At 39.2% G+C, this 20,240-nt stretch overlaps 1 protein-coding gene across 2 annotated transcripts in view; it reads left to right on the forward strand.

Moving 5' to 3' along the window:
* Positions 1–20,240, forward strand: part of wwp2 (WW domain containing E3 ubiquitin protein ligase 2) — a 240,278-nt gene that overhangs the window by 90,593 nt on the left and 129,445 nt on the right. For both annotated transcript variants that reach the window (XM_078544500.1, XM_078544501.1), the window contains exons 5-6: positions 10,358–10,495; positions 17,850–17,946. In XM_078544500.1, coding sequence (XP_078400626.1) covers positions 10,358–10,495; positions 17,850–17,946 — 235 coding nt within the window. The remainder of the gene's footprint in view (positions 1–10,357; positions 10,496–17,849; positions 17,947–20,240) is intronic.

Here is a 20,240-nt window from a genome sequence, read left to right on the forward strand (position 1 = left end):
AGCGCCATTCGTGACTCCTCAGTCACAGAAGCAGTCTATGTCCAAATGCAGCAAGACCTGGACGGTATCCAGGCTTGGGCTGACAAGTGACAATAACATTCGCACCATAGAAGTGCCAGGCAATGACCATCTCCAACAAGAGAGAAACTAACCATTGCCCCTTGATGTTCAATGGTATTGCCGACACTGAATCCCCAACAATGAACATCCTGGGGGGGTTACCATTGACCAGAAACTCAACTGGACTAGCCATATAAATACTGTGGCTACAAGAGCAGGTCAGAGGCTAGGAATCCTGCGGCAAGAAACTCATCTCTAGACTCCCTGAAGCCTGTCCTTCATCAACAAGGCACAAGTCATGAGAGTGACGGAAAATCTCCATTTGCCTGGATGAGTGCAGCTCAACAACACTCAAGAAACTTGACACCATCCAAGACAAAGCAGCCCGCTTGATTGACACCCCATCCACAACCATTCACTCCCTCCACCACCTGCGCACAGTGGCAGCAGTGTGTACCATCTACAAGATGCACTGCAGGAACTCACCAAGCCTCCTTAGACAGCACCTTCCAAACCCATAACCGCTACCATTTAGAAGGACAAGGGCAGTAGACTCATGGGAACACCACCACCAGGAAGTTCCCCTCCAAGCCACACACCATCCTAACTTGGAAATCTATCGTCATTCCTTCACTGTCACTGGGTCAAAATCCTGGAACTCCCTCCCTAACAGCACTGTGGGTGTACCTACACCACATGGACTGCAGTGGTTCAAGAAGGCAGCACTCTACCACCTTCTCAATGGAAATTAGGGATGGGCAATAAATGCTGGCCTAGCCAGCAGCACCCACATCCCATGAATGATTAAAAAAAAGGGAGGCAGAGTTAAAACAGGGAATTATAGACCAGTCAGCCTGACGTCGGTAGTGGGGAAAATTCTAGAGTCCATTATAAAAGAATTAATAGCTGAGCACGTGGAAAACAGTGGCAGAATCGGACAGAGTCAGCATGGATTTATGAAAGGGAAATCATGTTTGACAATCTACTGGAATTTTTCGAGGATGTAACTAGTAGAGTTGATGAGGGGGAGCCAGTGGATGTAGTTTATTTGGACTTTCAGAAGGCTTTCGACAAAGTCCCACATAAGAGATTGGCGTGTAAAATTAAAGCACATGGGATTGGGAGTAGTGTATTGAGATGGATAGAAAACTGGTTGGCAGACAAGAAACAAAGAGCAGGAATAAACGGGTCTTTTTCCGAATGGCAAGCAGTGACTCATGGGGTACTGCTGGGACCCCAGTTATTCACAATATATATTAATGATTTAGATGAGGGAATTAAATGTAATATCTCCAAATTTGCAGATGTCACAAAGCTGGGTGGGAGGGTGAGCTGTGAGGAGGATGCAGAAATGCTTCAGTGATTTGGACAAGCTGAGTGAGTGGGAAGATGCATGGCTGATGCAGTATAATGTGGATAAATGTGAGGTTATCAATTTTGGTTGCAAAAGCCGGAAGGCAGATTATTATCTGTATGGCTTAAACTGGGAGAGGGGAATGTGCAACGAGACCTGGGTGTCCTTGTACACCAGCCGCTGAAGGTAAGCATGCAGGTGCAGCAGGCGGTAAAGAAGGCAAATGGTATGTTGGCCTTCATAGCCAGAGGATTTGAGTACAGGAACAGGGATGTCTTGCTGCAATTGTACAGGGCCTTGGTGAAACCATACCTGGAATATTGTGTGCAGTTTTGGTCTCCTTATCTGAGGAAGGATGTACTTGCTATAGAGGGAGTTCAGCGAAGGTTTATCCGACTGATTCCTGGGATGGCGGGACTGACATATGAGGAGGGATTGATTCGATTAGGATTATATTCGCAGGAGTTCAGAAGAATGAGGGGGAATGTCATAGAAACCTATAAAATTCTAACAGGACTAGACAGGGTAGATGCCGGAAGGATGTTCCTGATGGTGGGGGAGTCCAGAACCAGGGATCACAGTCTGAGGAAATGGGGTAGACCATTTAGGACTGAGATGAGGAGAAATTTCTTCACCCAGAGAGTGGTGAGTCTGTGGAATTCGTTACCACAGAAAGTTGTTGAGACCAAAACATTGTATGTTTTCAAGAAGGAGTTAGATACAGCTCTTGGGGCGAAAGGGATCAAAGGGTATGGGGAGAAAGTGGGAGCAGGATATTGAGTTGGATGATCAGCCATGATCATAATGAATGGCGGAGCAGGTTCGAAGGGCTGAATGGCCTACTCCCGCTCCTAGTTTCTATGTTTCTATAAAAAAAAAGGCTTATCTTGGACCCACTCTTCTTTCCCTGAAACTGAATGTAAAATCCAATCATATTATGATCACTCCTACCAAGGGGTGCCTACACAATGAAGTCATCAGTTAACCCTATCATGTTGCACAATATCAAGTCTAGCCTAACCTGCTCTCTGGTTGGTGCCAGAACGTGGTGTTCTAAGAATCTATCCCAAAAACATTCTATGAATTCCTCATCTAGGCTACCTTTTCGCATCTGATTTTCCCAGCCTACATGCAGATTAAAATTCCCTATGATTATCACTGTACCTTTCTGACAAGCTCCTATTATTTCTTCTTTTATAATCTATGTCCTACCGTTAGGGTGCCTGTACACCATTACCACAAGTGACTTTTTGCCTTTATCATTTCTCACCTCTACCCAAACTGTTTCTACATCCTGATTTTCTGAACTTAGTTCATCCCTCTTTAATATGCTAATACCGGCATTAATTAACAGAGTTACACCTCCACCTTTTTCTAGCTTCCTGTCCTCCCTAAATGTCACGTACCCTTCAAAATTCAGGTCCCAATAAATGTCATCCTGTAGCCATGTCTCAGTAATGGCTATCAGATCATACTTATTTATTTCTATTTGCACTGTCAGTTAATCTGTTTTGTTTCAAATGCTATCATCAACTGCACTACCTTTGTGAACTCTCTGCTACTTTATCAAAAAGCTCAATCAAACTGGTGAAGCACAATTTGCCTTTAACAAATCTGGACTGACTTATTTATTTATTTATATTCAATCCTGGGATCTGGGCATTGCTGGCTAAGCCAGTAATTATTGCCTATCCCTAATTGCTCTTACTTTTCCAAATGCCAATTAATTTTGCCCTGAATTATTGCCTCCAAAGTTTCCACATGACCGATGTTAGGCTACTGGACTGTAATTGCCATGTCTATCCTTCTCTCTTTTTTTTAAAAAAAAAAGCTGGCATACAACATTTGCCATCCTCCAGTCCTCTGACACCGTCCCCATATCCAAGGAGGATTGGAAGATTGTGGCCAGGCCCTCTGCTACTTGAGCCCTTCTTTCCCCTCAGGATGCATCCCATCTGGACCAGGTGACTTTTCTACTCTGAGAACTGCTAACCTTTTAAGTACCTCCTCTCTTTTTATCCTATCCAATATTGCTACTGCTTTCTCCTTTAGTGCTGAACTGGCAGTATCCTCTTGTGAAGACTGATGCAAAGTACTCACTTAATACCTCAGCGCTGATGCCTCCACAAGATCTCCTTTTTGGCCCCTAATTGGTCCCACCCTTGGTTTGACTACCCTATTACAGTTTGTATTTATATAAGACTTTGGGGTTACATTTTATGTGAACTGCAAGTTATGAGGGAATCCATAGTTTCAAAGATTGTATTTTTTGAGACAGACCCTAATTAAAAATAAGGACTGAAAAGGGAAACTGAGAAATTAAACTGACCCTCCCAGTTTCTAAGGAAACTGAGACTGAAACCGAGATTGGAAGCGAAAACTTGTGGAAGACTGAAACTGGTTGAAACCATATAAAAAGAACACAGAGCCATCAGAGCTCAGATGATGATGATCTCAGTGGTGCAGTACAGGCAGGCTGAAAAAGACAGACTAGATCAAGAAGCTGAGAATAGGCAAATATACAGTGGCTGCAACTGTTTCTGCTACTTGAAGATAATATTGGTGGATCTACGCCATTCAGATCATCGTAAGCAGAGTTCAGGTTCTGCAAACATGCTATTTTTGGTGAAGACTGGGCCTGCGGAACTTGGGTTGTTTGTGCGCTGCTGTCAGCTGGGGATCAGGCTAAATCCTAGAAGAAGAGGAGCTGAAATTCTCCTTTAAGAAGACAGAGTTTTGAAAGACATTGTGACTGAGATTGATGACATATGCTTCGTGAACTGTTGAGCCAATTCCTAAGATTTGTCATAGTTGTATCTGCCATTTATGTGTGATTTATAGTTTCACCAACCACAATTTGCCTGCCATGTTTAGCTTATGTTGATTCTTTGTTTTAGAGTATAGGTGGTTACCCAAGATAATATTTAGTGTTTGCTTTGTTTGACTTTTGTATGGTAAACATCCTTTTGTTTCAACTTGTGGAATCTTGTGGCTTCCTTTTTTCCGTAAATAACTGGGATTTTGGACTGTTCTTCACAAAGTTACTAGTCATGACCAAGATCATAACACAATCTGTTCTCATACTCTGCCAACCTCCCCTTATTCCCTTTTTTTAGATGATCTCTGTACTTTCTATATTTAGCTATTATAAGCCACATAATTGACCTAAGCCTTTTCTGTCTAAATTTAACCTGCATACCTTCAGTCATCCAGGAGCTCTAACTTTGGATGGCTTTCCTTTACCCCTTCATAAGAATATGTCTATTCTGTACCCAAACCATTTCCTCCTTTTGAAGGCTTTCTATTATTTGATTGTTGTTTTGCCTACCAATTTTTGATTCCAATCCACCTGGACCAGACCCATGTTCAACTCATTGAAATTAACTTTTCTCCAGTAACATGCTTGAATCCCCATAACTATTCTTAATGTAACATTTTGGTTACTGTTCCCCAACTGCTCTTGCACAGAAGCATGCTCCCAGTGCTCCACTTCATTCCCCAGAACTTCCTCATTGGGCTGAGATGGACTGAACAAGAAAGTTCTCTATTGGCCTTAATTCAGTGGGCATCCTCAATAACCATTGCAGTTTCATTCCTGCCTTGAACCTTTTCTTATGTACAGGCTAGCAATACACACTGATCACTCCACTGGAGTTTCAATCCTTAGATCTCATCATGACCTTTAAGGAATATTGTCCTTCCACAAATCCCTAACACTCTGGGTCCATCTTGTGCACCTCAACCTATCAAGAGCATTGTGGTAATACAAATATAATGGGGTAAAGACACATAGTCAGCGTATGTTTAAAAGAAAAAGGTACAAATTAAAAAAAGAATCTAATGTTGATCTGCTTTACATCTGAACATTTTTAGTTTTTAATCTCCGCTTTTCAGCATTTGTAGACCTTTTCTGGTCGACCTCAAAAGCAATGGGCCATATTTGTCATAATGCCATTCTTGTAGAAATCATTGAAGCTCAGGTGAGATATTGATTACAGAGGAACATAAGAACAGGATAGGCCATTTGACCCCTGGAGCCTGCTCTGTAATTCAGCTAGATCATGGCTTATCTTCTATCTCAATGCCATTTTCCTGCACTATCCCCATATCTCTTGATATCTATAATATCTGGAAATCTAGTGATCACTGTCTTGAACATACTCAATGACTGAGCCTCCACAGCCCTCGGGGCAGAGAATTCCAAAGATTCACCACCCTCTGAGTGAAGAAATTCCTCCTCATCTCAGTCCTAAATGGCTTACCTCACTCTGAGACTGCCCCTCCTGGTCGTGGACCCCCACCACCATTCCCACCCTCCCAGCCAGGGGAAACATCCTTCCTGCACTTGCCCTGTCGAGCCTTGTGAGAATTTTGAACGCTTCAATGCGGGTCACCTTTCATTCTTCTAAACTCTAGAGAATACAGGCCCCATCTTCTCAATTTTTCCGCATAGGACAATCCGCCATCCCAGGAATCAGTCTGGTGAACCTTCATTGCACTCTCTGTATGGCAAGTATATCCTTCCTTGGTTAAGGAGATCAAAACTGTACACACTACTCCAGGTCCAGTCTCACCAAGGCTCTATACAAATGCAGCAAAACTTCTTTACTCCTGTACTCAAATCCTCTTGCAATAAAGGCCAACATACCATTTGCCTTCCTAATTGCTTGTTGCACCTGCATGTCAGTTTTCAGTAACTCAAGAACAAGGACACCCAGGTCCCTTTGGACATCAACACTTCCCAATCTCTCACCATTTAAGAAATACTCTGCATTTCTGTTTTTCCTATCAAAGTGGATAGCTTCACATTTTTCCACATTGTATTCCATTTGCCATGTTCTTGCCCACTCACTTTGTCTGTCTAGATCCCCTTCAAACATTTTTGCATCCTCCTCACAACTTACAATCCCACCTAGTTTTGTGTCATCAGCAAATTGGGAAATATTACATTTGGTCCCCACATCCAAATCATTGATATAGATTGTGAATAGCTTGGGCCCAACCACTGAACTTTGCGGATTACCTTCAATTACATTTGACTACTTCAGATTGAAGTAAAATTTTTGTATAATCTCCACTTTTTTCTTTGCTCACTTAACTGAGAGGTTAATGATCAGGAAAGAACAGGCTGGAACACTTTTCTGTAGAAAAGAGAAGGTGACCTGGTAGAGTAGATGTGAGAGAAGATTTTTCACATGTTGGGGAGACAAGAGTTAGGGACCATAAATATAAGATAGTCATTCATAGGGAATTCAGGAGAAACTCCTTTACCCAGAGCATGGTTACAATATGGAACTCGCTACCACAAGAAGTAGTTGATGTGATTGGCTTAGATGCATTTGAGGCGAACTTAAATAAACATGTGAAGAAGAAGGAAATACAAGGTATGTTTGATTGGGCTAAATGAAGGGGTGCGAGGAGGCTTGTGTGGAGTATAAGCACTGGTTTGGACCTGTTGGTTCAAATGGTCTGTTTCTGTGCCATAGGCTCTTTGTAATTCTATGTATGTGTCTTGTCTAATAGTGCAGCCAGACAATCTGCTCTACAGGTGCTTGCTTGAGATACATGGGAGACTGGCAATGGACTGCATGTTGAGCTGACATTTTATTTTTCAGTCTGTTATACTCCTTTTCCTGTGTAAATTACCTGGTCACTCCCATTGTGTCTCTTTGATGGCCCAATGAAATTGAGAATTTTTTGCATTTGAAATTCTGAGAATAAACCATAACATTCTGTGAGGGCAATTTTTTCACTATTGTTTGCTCACCTTTCTCATGCCCTCCTTCTCCACCAACCCCCCCACCCTCCCCTTCCCCTGCTGCCTCCTCCAATTGTCTTGTTTTGTACTTCCTTTCCTGGTAGTGATTTGTGCTGGGCAGGAGCCAGCTGTCCTCAGTGTCTCATCCAAGTTTCATTCTTCATGCCCAGATAATGTGCTGGCAGGCTGTGCTACGTGGGAGATATTGTAAGTGAATTTGAACCCACATTCATTGGTATCCTGATGTGCTTTCTAGCAGTGTCACTGGGTAGCAGTTAAGAGCTAATAATATTTATATTTCTTCTCTCCTGCTTAGCTTGGAATTGAGCTGGCCACTATTGTCTTAACAGATATTGACTAACTCAGTGCAAACCAAGATTAATCTTGGCACCATGCTTTCCATTCTGGCTCAGCATCACATCAACTGTTTCACTTAACCATTGAGTCCCTTTGTTTTAAGGCAATTGTAAAAGCAAAAGTGATGAGAAGAACAAATAGCAGAATAACAGCCTATACCATGTACTGGATGAGTTATCTTTTCTTTTTCAATGAATGATCTTTTGGGCTAAAAACAAAAAGCTAAAAGCTACTGCGGATGCTGGAAATCCAAAACAAAAACAGAATTACCTGGGAAAACTCAGCAGGTCTGGCAGCATCGGTGGAGAAGAAATCAGTTAACGTTTCGAGTCCTCATGACCCTTCGGCAGAACTGAGTCATACACCGATGCTGCCAGACCTGCTGAGTTTTTCCAGGTAATTCTGATCTTTTGGGCTGCTGTCTGGTGAGCTCATCCCACAGCATCCCTGCTGTGATGTACAAATATACCTGAGTTAACTTGGTCACCTTTATAATGCAAAAATGTTAATCATTTAACTTGTAGCTTTTGTTTGGCTGAAGAAATTCAACTGAGTGGCAGTAGAAGGTTTGGTTTCAAAATGGGTGGAAACATGAGGTAGAATCGTAATCTCTTGTGTAATCCCTGCTGGAATGCGCACTTCGAGTCATAAGAGTTATTTGCATTCACAGAAGGAGGCCATTTGGCCCATTGAGTCCATGCTGGCTCCCCGTGGAACAATCCAGTCAGTCCTACTCCCCTGCTCAGTCCCTCCAGCCCTGCAAGTTTGTTTCCTTCAAGAGCTCATCCAATTTCCTTTTGAAATCATTCCACCGCCCTCCTGGGCAGCAAGTTCTAGGCCATTACCATGCACTGCGTTTGAACTACTTCTTCACATTCCCCCTTCATCTCTTGTCCACAATCTTAAATTTGTGTCCCCTCGTCCTTGTACAATCAGCTAATGGGAAGCATTTTCCCTCATTTACGATATCTAAGCCTGTCATAATATTGTACACTTCTATCAAATTTTCCCTCAATGTCCTTTGCTCAAAGGAGAACAACCCCAGCCTTTCCAGCCCAAACTTGTAACTGAGACCGCTGGCCCCGCCCCCACAATTCCTGGAACCAATCTGGTAAATTCTGCATCCAATCCGCATCCTCTCCAGGACCCTCCACATCCTTCCAAAAGCGTGGTGATCAGAACAGGATGCAATACTCTAGTTATGGCCCAACCAGAGCTTTATTAAGGTTCAGTGTAAATTCTCAGCTTTGGTACTCAATAGCTCTATTCATGAAATCCAGTATCCATTATGTTTTGTTAACCACTCTCTCAATATGTTCTGCCACCTTCAAAAGTCATGCCATCGGCAACCCCACATCCATCTGTTCCTACATAGCCTTTAGAATTGTGCCATTTAAGTCTATGATGCCTCTCCCTATCCCTAATGCCAAAATGCATCACCTCATACTTCTTTGTATTAACTTCAATCTGCCACTTGTCTGCCCATTATGCTAGCCTGGCTATGTCCTATTGCAGGCAATTTGTATCATCCCCACTGTCACTCCTCCAAGCTTGGTATTTTCAGCAAGTTTTGAAATTTTACTCTCTATTCAAGATCCAAGTCATTTATATATAGCAAAAAATGGCACTGGTTCTAGCACTGACCCTTGGGGAACACCACTGTCTGCCACCTTTCAGTTCAAAAAACAATCTACCATGACTTGCTGCTTTCCCTCCTTAAGCCAATTTTTTTTTACCCAGTTGCACTGTTCTTGCCCCCTTTCTTGAATAAAGGTGTTGCATTTGGCACTCTCCATTGTGGATATTGGAGAAGGACATCTTTGGGCTTAGCTGTGCTACCTCTCTCAGTCAAATAGCATTTAAAGAATCACTATTTAGATTCCCATACAAACAGAAGCGACATAGTTGAGATACTGAAGAGTTGCTTGAGTCAGGGAACTGTGTCCTAGCTTAATCATTGCCTTTAGGAGAGGAGATCAGGTGAGAAAATTAAGTGGGGAAAGTAATTTGCCACTTTTCCTCACCGTTTATAGGAGAGGCATAAAATTTTATTTAAAATAAATAATGCAGCAGTGCACATTTTTAGCAATGAGGAAATTTTTGAATCTAAGTGATTCATATGTAAAATATCAATTTGGTGGATTATATATCAAACTAAATGCATATTTTTAATTGAGGAAATATGATGCTCAAGTGGTTGTCTATTTTGGTTTGTAGCAGTAAAACAACTTTGTGTTTATATAGGATCTTTAACATAGAAAAACATTCTACATGCTTAAAAAGGTTAAATACTGCTTTGAGTTACTTGTGTAAATGCAGAGGCGTGCTGCATGCATTTCATTGGGTTGCCTATAAATACATATTTTGTGAAAACGGTTAGTGAAACAACCTGGGGCGAGTGCAAATGTGCGTGGCCATGAAATTTACACCATGGTGAGGCCCAGTCTCGCAGTACTGTGAGGGATAATGCAAAGTAAAGGAAAATGCTCTCTGAGAAAATTGCTGTGACCTACTCAGATCATCTAAATCAACCCAGTAGTAGTGTTTGTGAAAATTTGCCCAACCTTGGATTTAGTGCATGAAAGATGGGCAATGCCAAAAGCATTTTGCTCCCAGTGTTAGCTAGTATAGAACATTTGAGAAAAACCTGTCTCTGTGCATCCAGCCTTAAACTGAATAAGTTTTGAATTCAGGTGTGCTTTAACAGAAGGCCTTTGTCTGTAGAAGCTTAGTGACATGAAAACTGCCCATGGTATTTTCTCACTTATGAGTGGCAGAGAAATAACAAACTCAATCAAATCATTTTTCTCACTTTTTTTTGCTCACAGTGGAGAACATTCAGCTAAATTTGAACCTTCAGGTGGGAAACAAAAGTGGTGTTGTGTGCAGCGGTGAATTGACTGTTTGCCTGGATGGCCTTAATGTTGACTTGGGAAATTTGCCTAATGGCACCATCATGACAGAAAGTAAGTACTCCACACACATGGTTCATTCTGATGCTCGGATTGAGGGTGATGGATCATACATAAGAAATTACTTAATGCACCTTAATTGATTTGCAGCTCTTCAAAGAGAATGTGTGTTTTTTATAGTTAGTATTAAAACTGGTAAGTTTGTTCTTCAAAAAAAATTATACTTTGTGGTGTTAAAGTTGCAAAATTCTAATTACTGAATCTCTAATAGTTTAATTTGACAATGTTTCTGTGCTGTTGCCTGTTTCTTGTCTTAAATTGATTCTGATAAAAGATAATCATAGTTATAATACCTACTTAAAACATGCATCTTGTAAACAAGCACACGATAACAGCAACTTATACTCAGTTTGACTCTGCATGTAAACTTACTATTATTTGGTGTATATTATACTGCAAAGTAGTTAATTTCAAGCAATCAAATTTTGTTTAATGTTTGCCACTTCCAGTTGATTTTAACCTTAATATTTATTAGTAGTCAATCTTAAATTGGCTGAAAAAAATTCATGAAGATTATAATTACATTGGCACTTAAGTCCATTAGTAAAATAAGGGGTTTTGCAATAACTAATTCTTCAATCTTTTCAAAATATTTGCATGTAGTTCATTGACTTTTATTGACAATGTGTTGTAGCACTGCATACCAATGACTTAGGCCAAATGAGAACCACGTTTTTATTTAGTAAACTAACCACCTGTTGATTTGCAGTTCCTCTAATTTGATTCCAACAGTAATTTCATTCATCATGACATTGTCATGTCTAATACAAGGTTCCTTCCAACTTTGACATATATCATTCTAGAAGCTGAAAATGGCAAAAGCTTTGAGTGTTAGCTTTATAAATGTATTACACAAATTTTCACAGGGGTTTCATATTGAATTTGTTAAAAATCCAAAAATTATTGGGAACATAAAATAATTTGTAAATAGTCTATTTTCTTTAAAAAAACAAAAACTAACTAAGCCTTGTTGCTACATTAAATTGGAATGTTAGAAAATAATACTAAGGTGTATGCAAACATGACACTTAAATTCTTTATTTTAGGCTATAAGTTGATGAGATCCCTGCGGAGCCTGAGTTCCAGGCCCCCTCTCCCCTTCTGTCCACAAAAGAAGTGTTGGCTTTGTGAATTGCATTGTACATCTGTCAATCCATTTTCTTTGTATCCAGCTCATAGTTTTGCTATGTTTAACAAAATTTTGAAGGTGATTTGTAAAAAATTAATTCTGATGTACTGAAAGCTTTAGGATTGGTTTTGAAGATTGTGTAAAATTCTTTTGATCAGCATGCTTTTAGAACTTGGGGGACTGCAGTTGAATTTTTCTAACAATATTAATATTGCTTGATTTTGTAGTTATTCAATAACGGTAGATTGGAGAGCACTAATACTTGTTGTACACCCTTGTATTATATGTTTCAATATTGATAAATATAAAATACATAAAATGTTATAATTGTGCTCTGAGAAAGCCAAAGCTGTTTGAAAGCAAATTTAGAGCCAAAGATTCTAGTCTTCATAATTCATTGGGCACTGTTTGTATAATTTCTGTGATTTTATTAATTTGGTGCTTCTACTGGGACCATATAGGAACGGGGGGAAACCATTCAGCCCTTGGGTGTGTTCCACCATTTAATTAGATCATGGTGGATTTGTACTTCAACTCCATTTGTGTGTGTTTGCATATTCTTTGATATTGCTATCCAAGAAAAATATATCAGCTTTAATTATGGAAATTTCAATTGACCTGGAGTCCACAGTATTTTGTGGGAACAAGTTCCAGATTTCCAGTATCCTTTATATGAAAAGTGCTTCTGAGCTTCCATTCCAAAAGGCCTGATTCTCATTTAAAGATTATGCCCTCTAGTTCTAGATTCTGCCACCAGAGAAATTAGCTTCTTTGTATCTATCTCATGAAATCCCTTTATCATTTTAAATACCTCGTTTAAATCATTTGTCAACCTTCTAACCTCAAGATTCAAAATCAAGTTTATATAACCTGGTTTCATAATTTAATCATTGACGTCCTGACATCATTCTCATACTCCATACTCCTCCAAAGCTAATATATTTTTCCTGAAGTTTGGTGCCCAGAACTGAATATAGTGGTCCAAATGCAATCCAACCAAAGCTCTGAACGACTAATGCAAAGTTTTTTTAACTTTCATATTCCAACTCCCTTGAGATAAAGATCATTTTTCCATTCACCTTTTTGATTATTTTTTAGACTTGTGTACTTGCTTTTAGCCATTTGTATATGTGGATGCTTGGATGAGGTGCACTTTTCCAATTAAATATTGGGAAAGCCATTGCTATCATCTTTGCTCACGATTATGAACGTTTTACATCTGTCACTAATTCAATTCTTCTCCCAAGCTATTGTCTCAGGCAGAACCAGATGTTTTGCAACCTCAGCTATTTGATGCTAATCTGAGCTCCTGACCTTATTCTCTCCATCATCAAGACTGTCTACTTCCATTTCCATAATGTTATTTGCTTCCATCTCACCTTAGCCCAACCACTGCTGAAAGGGCCATACATGTCATTGTCACCTCAAAACTTGACTCTCCTCGATGGCCTTCCAGCCTCCATCCTTCCCAATCTTCAGCTTTTCCTAAACACTGTTTCCTATACCGCACATAATTTTGCTCAGTCATGATCGCTATCTTAGCTAACCTGCACCCTCCATGAAACATATTTAGGAAGTCTCATCTTGGTGTTTCAATCCCTCCATGGTTTTGTCCCTCTCCACTTCCTCCAGCCCTAAAGCCTCACTCCCCTGTCTGCCTCCCACATACCCAAACTCTTTATTCTTGGGATCTGTAACTCCTACCTTCATCACACTGTTTGCAGCTGTTCCTTTAGCTACCTGGGTTCCACCCTTGATCTCTCCCCATCCCTGCCTCAGCCCTTCTGTTGCTCTCTCCTCCTCTAAGACCATTCTGAAACCCATCTCTTTGACTATGGCTCAGCATCTAAAGTTTTTTTGATGACGCTTCTATGAAATGCCTTGGGATATTCTTCTACAATTAAGGCACAGTATAAATGCAAGATGTTGCTTCAGTTTTTTGAGTCTGGCAAAGCCTGCCAACCAGAGGTCCAGAATGAGCAAAATCATCAAGCCACATTCTTTCAATCGGTACTCAGGGTGTGAACTGAAGTACACAATTTGTGTTGTCAGCTGCTCAATGCAACCATTTATTCAATTTTTTTTTGATCAGAGATAGTCCTCCGTGGCTTTGCCCTTCTTTCCCTCTACGACCTCCTCCTGCTCAACAACCGAGTGCACAACCAGTACTTATTCAACTATGACTTTACCATTTTCATCCCATGTTTTGTTGTGGGGCCTTCCAAAGAATTGGCTGCACAACGTCAGGCTGGCTGCACCTCCTCTCACCTTTAAAGGCCTCTTCCAAATTTTGACCAGGCATTGATTCACCTGCCTGAATTCTCTTTCTTAGGTTCAGGATTTTGCAATATTTTACATGAAAATGTACAGACACAGTTGAGACCTGCAGGGCAGCCCCAAAGTATCAAAGATCAGAATGCACCATTCACTACCTAGATCCCTGAATTGGGTTTCTCACCCACTGCCTGTCCAATTCTCTCTGACTGTCATCAGCCTTGATTGCCTGCTTCAGCAATCCATTCCAAACATGAATTTATAACTTTGCACTTTCTAGAATTGGCTTCCTTAGCCATCAAAAGAACTGCAGCACATGATCTCTGCTGACCTCACCAAATTTCTGAGGCTGCATTCCCATTACCTTGCAGATGGAAGGATTTCAATCAATCAAACCTCACTTGTCAACACTGAAGTTTACCTGGAGTTTCTCAGCCCAACTTTCTAATCTATCTACATCCCTTTGCATCTGATCAGGCTACTCTTGATGGGTTTGCAACCCTGCCCACTTTCACCTTCACGTAGTGGGAATATTCAACATCTTTATCTTCATCCCCAATTTCAAATCATTGATAAATAATGTGAATAGCAAAAGTCTCAGAACTGCTGTTTGAGCACCCAAGCTGTTAACTTTCCACTACTCCAATACAGTTCCACGTGTGACCAGCGTTGCTGCATCCGGTTGTTGTCAGTCCATTTTGGTGAACTGCCCACTCAATCAATGTTTATTCACAGTATGGATCAATCTCCTAAGCAACACTGTCAAAAGTCTTGCTTAGTCCATACGTTGACACCCAGAAAGCTCATCAACCACAAGCTTGAATGCCTTTGCAAAGAACTTGAATTCAGACAATGTGGTGGCTCCCCTTCACCCCCCACCCCAATGAAGCCATACTGATTTGAACTCGACTGTATATTATTTTATGTATGCCACCAGACCCTTCTTCAGGATAGTCTCAACATTATGCCCTCAACAAATTTCAGGTTCATCAGCCTGTAATTTACATGGTTATCCTTTTGCCCTTTTTAACACTGCATATAAATGCTGATTCTCTCCAAAACATTAATACAACTTCAACTTACAATGATTCCCAAAACACATGCACCAAGAATATCACCAATCCAAAATGCTGCCTCTGTCTGAAACCCAGATATAATTATATTTCTTGGCTTGACAGCTTTTGCATGAATAGCAACCTCCCTTCCTTGCTTAGCCACTCCATCTTTAGTTCCATTAAGGATATTAAGTTTCTTTCTTTTGTGCCTAAGCCCTCATGCCATTAAATTCACTGTGGTGAAAGTGGTCTGACACCACTGGGTTTTCTTAAGTGTAGGAGCCAGATTGGGACCTGACTCTTCAATTATGTTGCCACTTTTCATGGATGCTCACACACCAGTTTACATGGATGCAAGTGCCAGTATCACTGCATTCTGAGTAGTATGGCACAAAAAGTGGAAATATAAGCTGTCATAAGTATCTTTTGTCTAAAGATTGCACAATTTAACAAGGGAACTGACCAAAATATGACTGTTTCATTGAACGGTAATCACTCATGTCCAATAGCCTGTAAGACCTGGTTTGTTAAATTGGCGAGTTTACATTGTTAACCCTGTTATTTGTGGTATCCTTTGAAATCCGTTCAGTTGTACTCATGATTGATTTGACTGTTTTTAAAATATGGATCGCTAATCAATAAAGTTGGTGTCTAGGCTTCTAAGCAAGATTATTCCAAATTTGAATCCACGTCTTGATTACCATTTGCAGTATTCTGCTCTGTTCCATGCATAGCAACAGAATGGTGCAAATTGTGTTGTCAAAAAGAAAATTAAAAAGACAGTCGCTTGGAAGTATAGAACTTGAATGTTGCTGAAAAGAACGACAAGTCGCTGAAGCTTTTTGCATTGCGCTCAAGCGATCATAATTTATACTGCAGGAGAAAAGGGTGCTGATTAGTTACCAATTAGCACCTTTTCTCCTGAAATATAAAGTGTTGTGATCATTTGAAATCTGGCATTCTTGCATTTGTCTTGATGATTGCAAGACAAAAAGCTTCGGCAACATGTCTCTCTTTTCAGCAAAATGTTTTAAGAAGTGTTTGCTGGTGGCCATATTGGAATTTATTAGCTCACCCTGTTTTGGAAAGTAAATGATATGCAGTTGAGACAAAGTGCACTAAAGTTTGATTGTCCCCCCCCAACTCAGGGATGCAGAGGGCAATTGCATGCAGGCACTCGTGTTAAGATCAGCTAAGTTAGCACAGACCAGGCATTGAAATTGAGACCTTCCTGTTCTGTGTGTCTCAATTCCAAGGGTTCAAAGGTATATTCATTGACTGAGCCATGTGGGAGCTTCTGTGTTTGGTTTGATCTGAACAGTTCTATGTAAAATTTGACCTTTTGACTTAATACCACATCAGTTCAAATTTTAAGGATTGCCTATGGCCATTTTTAATTGCATCAATTTATGCCAATTTTAATTTACTTTTCTGTTCATCACAATTTTGAAAAACAGCAAGATCCTAATGTTAAATTATGTAACTTTTTGTAACTGATTTAAAATCAAGAGCCAGAGCTGACACTGGAGCCATTGAGAGTGTGTCTAAGTCTTTGCTCTCAAACAACTGCATGTAACCCTTGTTTCTGAAATTGTTGGCTACGACAGTCAACTTTGAGGAGAACTTTTAGAGAGTTGATTTGTTAAAGATTTATTCAATAATATAAAATTCTCAGAAGTTTTGTTTGGAAATGGTACAGTTTTTCCCCGATCCACAAGTGGAAGAATAATTTAGAAAAACTGGCATAAAATTGCTTCCATTCTGAAGAATATATGCTCTCAGCTTCCTCTCCTTTTGCAGAACCTGGAGCCAGTTAATGGGTTTAGTCTGCAATTGATTATATGAAGAGAGTTTTGAGGTTAGCTGGCAAAAAAGGTATCACAATTGTTTGTCAACAATATTTCTCAATCAGGTGCTGGCAGTAAAAAAAATTTCCACATAAAACAAAAACTATGAATAGTTTTAAAAAAAACAATGTGCCATTGGTTGATACTGAGCCTAATAACTCAGGAATTAAAATGTACTTTATGAACAACACGAGTTTTGCCCTTGTGGTTTACGATGGAAGCAGAATTCCTTGATAACTTCTAATTGCTGGCAGGTATTCATTATTTTCCATAAAATTTTGCACAGCACATGAATATATTTTAATTGGTTGTATATTTTTCTTGCACTGCTCTGCATTAATGACACTGTCTTGTCTTTCTGAACTTGCTGTGGAATATTTTAAAGTTTTGTATTGCATCCTATGAGTTGCATAATTAATAAATTATTAGAATAATTAATCATAAATTAGGCATTTAGCTTAAAAGTTGTAAGTGTTGAAAATTAAACTTGCAAGTTTTTTTAAACCTAGACTTAAAGCACCAACCCTGCCAGTAGAAACTTTGAACACTCATATGGAAAATGTCTGACTGCATACTTAACTCCTTGCATGATCACAGTGGCTTGTAAAATTTGCCAACCCAACAACAAATTAAACAGTAGTTTCGGCAGTTCACATTCTTATATTTCAAGTCTCCATTAGCTTTTGTTTGATGTGTTAAACCTGGTAAGTATGCTTGTTCAGGAGATTATGGGTAAACTTTACATAGAGCTGGTATGTATTTTATGAGATCGCCTCAAGAGTATAAGTTAGTGGCCTTAAGTACTACGTGCATTGAAGTAGGAGAATCTGGATGCTCTTTTCATCCATAGCATACCTTATGGTTAAAAAGTTTGAAAAACATACAGATTAAACTAAGTCCATCTGAATTAGTTCTAAGCTGGTTCAACATAGAAATTTAGTTCAAGCTATTGTTTTGTGTTGAGAAGGTAAGCTCTTTGCCAAGATTATGATCAACTGGTTATTATGTCTGCTAGTTTTTACCTCTGAATGTTTCTTCCACAGAATTCCAGCAGAATGGTAGAATTCATCAAAGCACAAGTCAAGACGACGATTCAAAATGTTCACCCTCACGTACCAATGATTCTCAAGACAGATTGAGGTAAGAGATAGAATTGTTCAGAACTATGCTTTTTTCTTCTTTACAGGGATTTATCTCATATAGATTAACCTATTAATATTATAAATTTACAGATTCTGGGTGGATAAATTATATGCAAGAATTTGAAGTAGAGGATTTCAGTGTTGGACTGGTAATTCAGACAAGTGGTGAATTATTTTCCTGTTAGATACAGCAGAATAAGCACTTTGTTTAAGGTGCCTTTTGCAGGATTATCTGTGCAAGTTAATCAGGAATTGCGTATGTAGCACAGGGGCACCATTCTTTTTGACAGCGTGTACCTGAAACCTGTGCGTGCCCTGATGTGCTGCACAGAGTTTGTGGTTTCTTCCAATAATTAAATATTTTTGGAAATCAGATATTAAAATTTGGAGTAAAATTAAACTTTTGTCTTGTCTACTTTACACTTGGTTTAGAGGTTAATTTTTCAGAAATTTATGGAAAATATAAATGGGAATTAAACACTTGGATTGGTTTACATTTTAATTCAATGTATTTATTGATCCATATAATCTATTTATAAATTGGCTGGACTATAGAAATAGTATAATATTTACAACTACATTATTCGACCACAGCAGAAATAATTATATTCAAGCTCTATAGTGGAACGTAGTAAAGGCACTTGATTCTGGCTTGTTGAAAGAACCTGCTTGAAATGCATTTGTTTTACGATTGTGCCAAAGTCTTTGAACCATATTGATTATATATATTTTAAAGCAATACTTTGCATTAATTAGACATTTCATTTGTATAATATTCAAATCTGAGGGAGGGTGACCATATATAACTATAAAGTTAAATATACTGGAAGTGTTAAGAAGAGCAAATCCCATTCCCCCCCATGGCTCATCTAAGTTTATTTAGTGGAGTATCTGAACCATACAGACCGGAAAAGTCCCAAATTCTATCACTGGTCTGTGCGGTATTAACTGGCTGACACTGGCTAGTCTGACATTACAACAGTGGCTACATTTTTTAAAGAAGTACTTAATTGGCTGTAAATGGAAGACTGTCATTTTTGGTAGTAGAGGTGCTACATTTGGTCTCACTTTCCTGAATTAAGGTGGATAAATAAGGTTGAGTGGCTGCTTTTGACAATTATTTAGTGATTCCTTTTGGAATTGTATTAGAATGCTCAGTGAGGCAAGGATTGGATTTGGCTGTAATGCTCCCCTCATAGTTGAATACCTTTTTTGAGGCTCATATATAATTAAGGGCCATAAGATTGAGGTGCTTGAGGGTACTCAACGCCTATAGAACTGTATCCATTCAAAAAATCAATGTATTCATGGAAGCAACCTGAAAGGGAAGGGGGAAAATTTGTTGGGAGAAGAAAAAATAGCTTTGAAATCTACAAATGCACATGTTTTTGAAAATTATTACAGTTTTAAACTAAAGCAGGTTTTATCAGAAAAACAGCTTAAAATAAAACTGGTGCTCAATTACATTGGTTAATTGCCACATTGTTGGTGGAGAGATGCAGAATCTCCTCATGACAAGTCGCTGATATCTGCTGAGCAAACCTGTCATGCTTCAGTCAGTGAACCAGCCTCCTAGCAGCTGGCTCAAGAATTGGGAGTGGTATATGGGAGATCTGTAGAAAGGAAGAAAGTACAGTGATTTACAGGATGAAAATAAAAACCTAAATGTAAAATTCAAATTGAACATAACAGATAGTAATGGTATCTAATTCTAAACTTCATTTACTAAAATCTGATTAGCATGTTCTCTCTGTCTGGGACTTCATATTTCTTCAGACTTTTGAGAATATTTGCTAGCCAAGAAAAGCTGTATTATAACAGAGTCCATGACGTGTTCTGTCTGAATATTTGTTACTTTCTGCAATGTTTTCAAAAAGGAAGTTGAGGAGTGTCTGACAAAACTAAGCTCTGTAATCCAGCTCCAGACAGAGGGCTGCAATCTTCATCAGCATGGTGATATGGTGCAAAAGGCAAAGCTGCTAAGGCAGAACCCTTAAAATTGCTGTAGAACTTGGCAGATTTTTCTAAAATGACTTGATATTACAATTCTTCCTTCAATTTTCCTTGTCAACACCTAATTCATGTACTCTAAGTGCATTAATTAATCTGTGACACAGTATTACATCATTATTCCATTTAAAATGATAATTATTGCAGTCACATAGAACTGTAAATTTTTGCATAGAAAAAATATTATGTTAAAGGCACTGTATGTGTGTATGTATATGTAATATATATAAATATATACACAAATATATACAAGTTTTACCCTTCTTACATGAAGCTTAATTT

Source organism: Cetorhinus maximus, chromosome 6 (assembly GCF_964194155.1).
Source record: "Cetorhinus maximus chromosome 6, sCetMax3.hap1.1, whole genome shotgun sequence".
NCBI classification, from domain to species: Eukaryota; Metazoa; Chordata; class Chondrichthyes; order Lamniformes; family Cetorhinidae; genus Cetorhinus; species Cetorhinus maximus.